General features: G+C 42.8%; 1 protein-coding gene across 1 annotated transcript; it reads right to left on the bottom strand.

Annotated features, from left to right (window-relative positions):
- Positions 1 to 257: 257 nt before the first annotated feature.
- MYOD1 (myogenic differentiation 1) lies at positions 258 to 8,988 on the bottom strand. Its single transcript, XM_081923062.1, has 3 exons — positions 8,114 to 8,988; positions 5,527 to 5,605; positions 258 to 4,683 (listed from the first exon to the last, which is right to left on the bottom strand). Exons 1-3 carry the CDS (start codon positions 8,654 to 8,656, stop codon positions 4,424 to 4,426), a joined length of 882 nt encoding a protein of 293 aa, XP_081779188.1. The 5' UTR covers positions 8,657 to 8,988; the 3' UTR covers positions 258 to 4,423.
- Between the last annotated feature and the right edge of the window lie 1,250 nt (positions 8,989 to 10,238).

The raw sequence follows: 10,238 nt of genomic DNA, 5'->3' as shown, positions 1-10,238 counted from the left end.
ATAAGAAAGAACTCTGAACTAAGAACTAGTGCCTGTGTTTCCTTATTTTCCTCCTCCCTCCCGATTCCTTTTGTGCCGTGTCTTTTAGATTTTAGGGCAGAGACCATCTTAACCCTGATCATGGTAAGCTACACTGGGAGCCTTTTTCAGTTGACGGAGGAGTTTAAAATACTTCATACATTTAAAGTGTTTAAAGTGATTAAAGTAACATGTAGCTATGATTAAAAAAAATAATAATCAAGAAAACAACAATAATATGTGGTGACCCTCAAACATTTATCTTACTTACAAAAAGACAGATATTTATTTACACAGAACACGCACAAACAACAATAGAAAAAGTCTCCAGAGCTTGATAATTACCCAAAACAAAACAAAAAAAGAAAGATTCTCATAGTATTGAAGAACTTTAAAAGAACCCCATCTCTATTGTATATGATCTGCTCATGAATAAGAAGCCCAATATGCTTCAAAAGATCCTCAGTGTTAACTTCTATGCCAACTCACACAAGAGAAGCACATGGGTGAAGGTGGCCCTGCAATTTGAAGTAGGGATGGGCGAGAAATTCCATTCGGTTTGCATTTAAATCAGAATTTATCAAACTTGCACTTTCCAAAACAATATGAGAACCGAAAACATAACCATCCTTTGAAATTCACATGTATCCAAATTTTGGGATGCAGTTTTCTAACTAACCTGTGTTTACAATAAAATGCATATATTTGGCAAAAGCATGCCATTGGCCAGGGATGAAGGGAACGGTAGTCCATCAATATCTGGAAGGCAACATCTGGAAGGCAACATCTGGTTAGCCCCTCCTTCTCTACAGCCATTAGCAAAACATTGTATGGATTGAAATGCAGCCTGGTTGTTACCTAGAATGTCATTAGAGAATAAGGTCTTAAATGAATTTATTAATAAATGACCACCTGTCATGGATGCTTTTGTTGAGATTCCTACATACCAGAGGGTTGGACTAGATGCTCCCAATGCTACAACTCTATGACATCATACCTTTTGACTAAATTATCTTGAAGATGGTGTACTATAGACTGTGGCCACACACAGCGAGAACTCGCAGCCTTGATTTCCTAGCCGATGGCCATCAATATCATCCACCAGAGAAGGATGGAATCAATCTACAATCTCCTACACCTTGGTGTAAGTCCCATTGAAGTCAACTGAATTTACTTCAAAGTAGACAGGTGTAAGTTTGCACTGTAATTCACGTTATTCTTATATAGGGAGAGTGAATATTCTTCACTGAATGAGAAGTGCATTTGCTAACACTGTACTGAAAGCAACGGGGAAATTCCCTAACCAAAGGCAGAATAACTCCTTTATAAATAAGGTTCTTTATTTAGATTACTGTTGAAAACATTCTCAGAATTTCAAGTTTTAAAAGGTACTAGACAAGGATGCCCCTTATCTCCGCTATTGTTTAATCTGATATTGGAAGTACTTGCAAGAAAGATAAGGGAGGAAGAGAGAATAAAGGACATATGGATAGGACAGAGAATATATACATTTAAAGCCTTTGTGGTTGATGCAGTTATAACAGTAGAGAATTATTCGGAAAGCCAACCAACAACCTTGGAAGTTATTACAACATTCAGCAACCTGGCGGGATTTTATACTAATAAAGACAGAAAGAAAATGCTAACTCAGAATATAAATAACCAAACAAAGAAAGAATTGGGAAATGGCTTAGGAATCAAAGTGGGAAAGAGAATTAAATATTTAGGAGTCTGGATTGCATCTGAAAATCTGAACTTATTTCAAGACAGCTATAACAGAGTGTGGACTGAAATGAAAAAAGGCTTTCAAAAAGGGGAGTGCCTGAACCTGTCTTTTCTGGACAGGATATCTGTAATTAAAATTAATGTCCTGCCCCAAATGATATTTTTATTTCAATCATTACCTGTAATATCCAACTCCAACTGCTTTACAAAATGGGGAAAAAAGATATATTAAACTTCCTATGGCAAAAGAAAAAACCAAGGATAAAAATAAAATATTAATAGATGAAAAGCAAAGGGGGTGGGTTTCTTTCCCGGATCCGAAACTTTACTATGAAGCAACCTGTCTAAGCTGGATGAAAGAATGGATAGAACTGAAGGATGTGAATATATTGGTTTTAGAAGGGACGAATCTGATTTATGGGTGGCACGTGTACCTATAGTATGAAAAAACTAAGGTTCACAAGGGTTTTTATGATCATGTGATTAGAAGAAGTTTATATATGGTCTGGATGAGACACAAAGATATCCTAGAAAGAAAGACTCCTGGTTGGATTTCACTGGTAGAAGCAGTTGCAGTAAAAAGGTTAAATATGGATAGGACTTGGGGAAAGTATAAAGACATCCTTGAATACAAAGACGGCAATATAAAACTAAGAGATCAGCAAGAGATATCTAACTGGATACCTGACTGGATTCAATATTTTCAAACAAAGGAGATGTTTAGAAAAGATAAAGAAAGAGGATTCGTTCAAGAGGCTTCAGAATTTGAAAAAAGTGATTTGGCCCCCCCCCCCAAAAAAAACTAATCTCAAAAATCTATAAATTATTGTTAGAATGGGATACCAAAGATGATCTCATAAAGGAGGCAAGGATAAAACTGGCCATTGATACTGGGCATAATATTGAAAATGTTGCAAGGGAAAAATTATGGAATTCAACAATGAACTTCTCTGCATGTATAGATGGTATTAGACACCGGTTAAATGGGCCAAAATGTACAAAAGAGGTTCAAAACTTTGTTGGAAATGCCTAGACGCAGAGGTTGCATTCATTTATTTATGGTAGAAATGCAACCGGGAAAAGGAATTTTGGGAAATGGTGTAAAAAGGTTAACTCACATTCCCCCCAAAACCGGAAGAATTCATTCTAGGCATACATGGGAATGAGTTATCACAAAAGCCCACAACAGCTGTGAGGATAGTATGCACAAGATATTGGAAACAAAGAGAGACTCCAGGAAAAGAACAATTGTTAAATAAATTAAGTGAATGTGCAGAGCTTGCAAGTACGACATCTAAAATAAGAAATCAAGAGACAAACAGATGATGAGTAAGTGGAGGCATCTAGGGGAGTATTTAGAAAAAATTGATCTCAAATACAGTGGTATTTTGGTTTGAAACCGCTTTGGATTACAACCACGTCAAACCCAGAAGTGTGTGTCCCCCTCCTTTTTTTTTTACAACCCTTTTTTTTATATTACAACCAATTTTGGAGGGGAGGCCCCATTGGCGAAAGCGTGCCTTGTGTTACAACCTGTTCTGGTTTACAACCAGACCTCCGGAACAGATTATGGTTGTACACCAAGGTACCACTGTATAAATTTCAGGTAAGGTGTACCTTGTGACCAACAGTTGACAATATTAAGGTTATGAAAATGTGGGAAATAAGGTGAAGGAATTAATGTATATGCAACTAAGCAAGATGTACAAAGAAATGTTATGGAATGCTGGGTGGGAAGTCTAAAAGAACTACTGTATAAGAATGGAAAATAATGTAATTGTAAAACTGAAAACCTAAAAAAATAAAAAAAGGAAATTCCCTAACCAAAGGCCGAATAACTCCAGCAGTTTTATAAATAAGGTTCTTTATTTAGAATACTGTTGAAAACATTCTCAGCATCCACATTGTATAAATATATAAAGTTAAAGTTTGGCACGACAAACCAAGCAACATTAAATACGTAAATTTTTTTGGGTTGTTTTGTTGGAATCTTTTCTCTTTTTTTTGCAAAGCAACTCTTATTTACAAGTATACAAAATAAGTATTTTAAAAAATGGTCCACAACCTTTTTTTAAAAAATATACGTGGATGTCTATGTTTCTGAGGAGAAAGGAAGGCTGCAATCCTATAGTGTGTCTACTCGGAATTAGGTCCCACTGATTCCAATGAGGCTTACTCCCAGGCAAGTGTGTATAAGAAGAGTGCAGCCTTAGGTTGCTTAACAGTGCAATCCTATGCATGCCTTCTCAGAAGTAAGTCCCACCGAGTTACTTACATGGGCCTAACCCCATGTCCGTGGGCATAGGATTGTAGGCCAAGTCAGACTGAAATCAGCGGTAGTTAAGCAACCTTTGTGCAGGATCGCCTCAAGAGTTTATTTCCTCATAGGATCTGAGAAGACCCTCAAACTTAAGGATACCCCTTTTTAAAAGCACAGATTCAACATTAGCCATTTCATGGTATGCAATTCTAAAGTTCTTCTATATACAAATAGCTTTCGTTTATAACCAATAAATAAGTGTATTTTGAAGTAATGCAAGCTTGGAATCATTAGATACAGATTAAAACTGGTAAGGAAAACCAAAAACCCACAAGTACTGTCTTTTTCGATCTTCAGAAGGCAGGCTTAAGTGTATCGGCTGAGATCCACTCCTGTTGGCAGTTTCTGTCCCCCAAGGCTTTATAGCACTTGGTAGATGGGGTTGCTGCTGCTGCTGCTGACCTTGTCCTGAGGGAGAGGGGTACAGGTAGCTGGAGAGGAGATTTGGGCTCCAGGCTCGCTCAGGCTAGCCCCCTCCTGGAGTGAGCAGGGGCTCCCCTCGGTTCCACTTTCGACTGTGGACAGGCTGGCACAGGCAGTGCTGTCTGTCGAAATCCTCTCCACGATGCTCGACAAGCAATCTAGGCTGGAAATGACCGAACTCTTCCCTTGCTTTGAATCTGAGGACAAGGAGAGCAGGGAGTCTCAGAAGCAGTACCAAGGAGAAGCTGTTTTGCCATAGGGTCCCCAATGACAACAACACACACCTATTCATATCTGAATCAACAGTTCAGTTCTGAGAGGTGTCAATGGAAATTAAAAGCCAAATGAGTTATTTCAAAGGTTTATTTATTAATAAGGGGGAGGGCTCACTTGCCACCCTGCCCACAGCTGCCACCTTGTCTGTGGCACACACACCTCCTTCCTCCACATAGATAGCATCTTCTTGTCAAAAGCTAAAAAACACTGGTTTTCCCCCAAGCCTTCTGAGAAGGGTGATTGGGGCTGCTGTTTTCAAAACTCTGAATGCTGGGACATGTATCATTGTTTTATTACAGTTTTTTAATATATGAGTGCTTTAGTGTTTTATTTTGTTATTATGTTGGATTGCCTGCATGACACTGTGGTCTCCATTTGGGAGGAAAGGTGAGGTGAAAAAGTAATAAGCAAACACAACAATAAATAAAGTATAATTTAAGATGTACAATGGCCTTTGAAGGCAAAAAAGCACCCAATAATTTTAAAGTTTCGGTCCAATTGCCATTTTTTTAAAAAAGAAGATTGTGGTCTATAATTAAAAAAAATGTAATGTACAAGTTACATTAAAAGGCATCCATCAAAATAATAATAGTAATAATGATTAGAGTAGTAAAAGTAATAATAATAATATTTGAAATTTGAAAAACGAGCTTCAGAATACCCACACATGGGTAAAAAGGAGAACAAAGTTTGTGAGTGTATCCTGTGTTTGGAGAGCATAATATAGAATACAGTAATGTATTTCTTACGAGGCAGATACTCACCATTTAGTGTTTCTGTATAGTAGCTACTGTCATAGCTATTCCTTCTGCGGGAGCTGCAAGGGGGTCCACTGTAATCCAGCTGGAAACAAAACCAAGACATTAGGTCAGAAATACGATCAGGGCTACCAGGTGTCCAAATGTGTATAGGAGTGCTTAAGGGTGCACACATGTCATTCACACTTTATGCGTTTGCTCCAGGAAACACACGTATAACAATCCAGCCCTTTAAATGAAAAGGGGAGGAAAGTCACCTTACGCAATCACGGCCAAACTTGGCCCTCCAGCTCTTTTGGGACCACAACTCCCACCATCCCTAATGAACAGGACCAGGGATGATGGGAATTGTAGTCCCAAAACAGCTGGAGGGCCAAGTTTGACCATGCCTGCCTTAAAGGGTTTTATGAGCCTTTAACCTCTATCTTTGTGGTTTTCTCATTATGTTTAAGACTCTTGACTTCTAACATACATTTGCTCTTTGCTACATTTGGCAAGAGACAAACTCAGCAACTGTATAAATTCCTATCATGACTTCTTATGGGCTGTGTGTATGTGTGACTACACTTATGTCCCCTTACGTACAACCCTTTGAATGCACTGGGACTGAAATGAACCAATAAACCTGAGGATGATTCTGTATCTATACCTGCCATGTCCAAACTCAATGCTCCAGTGACCTCAGCATGCTGGGATTTAAAGAAGAAGAAGCTTGTTCACTCAGTGTTGTAAGGAATACAATGGAACAAGAAGGCGACAGGCAATTTTTGAGTAGCAAATTCCAATTCACTTAAATCTCTCCTGCTTCCAGTACTAAGTACTGGACTATGTCTCTCTCCCTGCCTCTGTCCCTAATGCATGCTGTTGGTTACCACTCAATACCTCTCTCTCTCTCAAAGATAAACATTGCCTCTCTTTGGTGCATTCCTCCACCACCACCTAACACATGCACAGTTTGTCATGAGGCCACTAGCCACCATTAGCACAATGGTCCTCACTGCTTTGTACATCACCGCTAGCTATAGCCAGTCACTAAATATCTTGCCACAGTCCTATCCATCCCATTATAGCCCCAAACAAACTCCAACTTGCACATATCTGCTCAGAAATAAAATAACCCCTGGATTAGCAGGTGCAAGTTCCATTGAACTCATGTATAGGTTTGCATAGTAAATAACACTGGTTATGTACTAAAGCGTTTTAATGGCTGTACTCCATGGTTATAGAAGCACCTGCTTTCAACTGCCCCTTTCCTGCAGGGCCGCATGAGATCAGAGCTTGATATACGCTACCAGCCACTGTCTCAAAAACCCAACTTTATTACATAGAAGCGAGTAAGTATCTCTTTCCCAAGTGTCAAGAAATCACAGCAGAACTAAGCAAGAAGGCTATTGTTTCTTTCTCCAAGCATAAAGACATTACAGTACTCCTTGCAAGAGCACTATGCCCTGGGAGGACAAGGGGACATGAACTTCAGAAAAGTACTCATGCCATTCTGTAGCAGCAAAAAGACAGGGCAATATTTATGGTTCATTGGTTTACAGTTTGATCAGTAAACTGCATGGGTGCCGCAGTGTTTTATGTTGCCGATTGCTTTTTATTGTATTATTTTATTCATTGAACTGTATATCCCAGTGGGAGCCTATGTTCATAGAGTTCATGACTAAATGAATAAAAGTGGTGGTTTAGGTGTCCCAATCCAGTGCTTGTTTGCTGAGAATTGAATTACACAGAATTCATTTGGGTTTACTCCTAAGTATGCTTGCAGCCTAACTAGTTCATTATGACCTGAGAAATTGCTTTCACTCCTCTGCTCATCTGGTCTATCTATTCTAATAGTGCCAGAAGAGAGAGGTTTTCTCCTTGTATCCCAGATTCCCTGAGAGTATACTGGAGGAGCCATGTCACCACAATCCCCAAGAGAAAGAGAAGAAATCTCCTACACTGTGCAGAAGAGGAGCCCCTCTTTTGGAGGGCTCAGCCAGCCAAGGAAACCTCTCAGTGGGACCAGGGCACAGCAGAAAAGCAGGATGCTCAGTGTTTTAACCCACTGATCTCAATGGTGCTTCCTCCCAGAAGATGGTGTGCTTGGAGGTGAAGCCTTCATTTATTTGAAAAAGAGATGAAGGGAACTTAAGCCTTCTAGGAAGTGATGCCCCCAGTTCTCCTGGTCTATATTCCAGTGAGGGACTGTGATTACTGTACTCAGAGGTCGCAGAAAAGAACTCATTGCATGCTCAGGGTGTGTAGTGACTTGGCTTTGTCATGACACTGAAAATAAGATTCTTGGGCTTGGTTTGGCTCAAGACAAAAGAGAAAGGGGTAAGCGTCTCACCTCCGTTCCCTCCCTAGATCATGACACAGAAAGAAATCTAAGTGTTAGATCTGCCGTTCTATTTCGGGTTACAGCTCCTGCACCTTTAACACTTACATGCCCAACAGGCTTTTAAGCGATATCCGCTTTGCTATCATAAAGATAGAAATCGCCCCTGTGCGCTGCCTGCTTCTCATAGGCATGGGAGCCAAGTCAAGCACAAGGCGGCCCACCTACCCAAGGAGACGGCCTGCGTTTGCGCGGAAACCTGCAACTCACCATGCCGTCGGAGCAGTTGGATCGGGGGCTGGAGGCGTCCGAGTCGCCGCTGTAGTGCTCCAGCACCGGGTAGTAGGCGTCCTCTTGCTCGCGCAGCAGCGCCTGGAGGCTCTCGATGTAGCGGATGGCGTTGCGCAGGATCTCCACTTTGGGCAGGCGCTGGTTGGGGTTGGTGGACGTGCAGCGCTTGAGCGTCTCGAAGGCCTCGTTGACCTTGCTGAGCCGCCTCCTCTCGCGCATGGTGGCCGCCTTGCGGCGGTCGGCGTTGGTGGTCTTCCTCTTGCACGCCTTGCACGCCCACAGCAGGCAGCGGCCCGCCTGGTGGTGCCCGCTGGGCGCGCGGATGTGCTCGTCCTCGTGGCCGTGGTGGTGGCCGTGCTCGTCGGCCTTCAGCAGGCCCCCCACGTGCACCAGCCGGGGGTCCAGGTCCTCGAAGAAGTGCATGTCCGACGTGTTGAAGCAGGGGTCGTCGTAGAAGTCATCGGCGGCCGAGAAGGAGCAGAGCGAGCCGTCGGTGATCTCCATGTGGCCTAGCACGTCCATGGGCGCAGGCGGCGGAGGAATGACTCCACAGAGGCTGGACGGAGGGAGAGCGAGAGAAAGAGAGGGCGAGAAAGGGGGCCGGATTGTCCACCCCTGAGCTCAGCGCCTGGCTTTAAAGAACCCCGAGGGGGCGAGCGGGCTTCAATCCTGACGACTCCAGCAGAGCCAGACGTCGGTGCGCTTCTTTTCCCGGGTCAGACAGGAGAGGGAGGCGCTGGCTTGCTGTGAAAGGGGGCTTCATTCACTCTTGGTCCCCCTTTCCCCCTTGCTCTGCTCAGCCTGCCATGGGGAAAGCGAAATGCCCGTCGCGGATGCCATCCAAACCGCTCTATTTATCCCAGAAGCGGGGGTGGGCACTGCTCCGATGCCACCTCTGCTCCACCTGCCGGCCTATCCCTCGGCCTCGCCGAGCCAGTCGCTGGGGTCTCGCAGGGGGCGGGAGGGGAGGGAGGGGAGGGGGAGCCTCGCCCGGATTGGACGGCGGCGAAAGCCCCTGTCCGGCAAAAGGCTGGGGGAAAGTGGCTGCAAATGTCAAACAGCAGCCGTCCGAGAGAGAGCCTCGAGGGGGAGCGGGCGGGCGGGCGGGGGGATCACATGCGCTTCGCTTTAATGCAAAACTTTATTTTCTGCGTGAGATCTCCCGCTCCCACTTGCCCAGATGGCATTCTTGAAAAAAGGATCGCGCCATGGTTTTAATTCGTTTAAAAAATGCTGCACGGGCTCCTTGGGTCATTTGCGAAACGCATAAAGGCAGATATGTAATAAGGAGGGGATGTTTGCCAGTTTAATAGTTTGTGTTTTGGTTTTGTTCGAGGCTGTTCTTTTCTCTCTCCACAAGTAATCAACGATCTATATTAATCATCCGTTCAAGAAGTTACATACTGTACAATCCAAATATATAGCGAAAGGTGTGTGGGGGGGTGGAAACTTACTGTTACAAGAGTGTGTGAGAGAGGTCGTAATCTGGGGTTTTTCAGGGATCATAAAATAAATAACGCGGCAATTATGTTGATTGGTTTGTGAAGACGTTCTAGGAGAATGGTTTTCTCCTCTAAATGCTTAAATAACATTTTTCACCGTTTGGAAAGGACTTCCGCTGGACTTTCCCATCGAAGTAATCGTGTTATGGAACTATTTCGTTTTGTTTCACGTTCCTATGCTTTTTATTTTATTTTACTTTGTTGGGAGGTGGTGATCTGAATTTGTAATATCAGGTGTTAATGATATAGTGTGTGTGTGTGTTGCTTCACAAAAAATCGTTTATCTCAGAGTTCTCTGTTAATGTCCCCGATTCCGTTCATGAACCGACGTGCGCTAACGATTCCAGGGGCATGAGTGTGCCTTTCCTCCCGTAGGAGCACGACCCAGCCAAAGCGAAATAAATTTTAGAAACTCACTTGCAACAAATCAAGCCAGGGTTTTAAAACGCCTTGCATTGAAATCCGCGGGAGTACGGTTTGTGCCTTTTATTTCTTTCGATATCAGTTTCCTGTGATTTGAGAAGTGTTGTGGCTCCAACTAAACCAGGTTTACCCTCCCATCAGCTCTTTAAAAGAAAGAAAAAAAGATAAGAAAAGATGAA

The sequence above is a fragment of the Podarcis melisellensis genome, assembly GCF_964234715.1.
Source record: "Podarcis melisellensis genome assembly, chromosome: 1".
NCBI lineage: Eukaryota > Metazoa > Chordata > Lepidosauria > Squamata > Lacertidae > Podarcis > Podarcis melisellensis.
Note: the sequence above shows the minus strand (reverse complement) of the source record. Positions and strands in the feature narration are given on the sequence as shown.

Coding starts and splice junctions, on each gene's coding strand:
- MYOD1 (XM_081923062.1), bottom strand. CDS start 8,656: ATGGACGTGCTAGGCCACATGGAGATCACCGACGGCTCGCTCTGCTCC. Junction 5,606..8,113: donor CCAACTGCTCCGACGGCATG/GTGAGTTGCAGG, acceptor TTTTGTTTCCAG/CTGGATTACAGTGGACCCCC. Junction 4,684..5,526: donor CTATACAGAAACACTAAATG/GTGAGTATCTGC, acceptor CCTTGTCCTCAG/ATTCAAAGCAAGGGAAGAGT.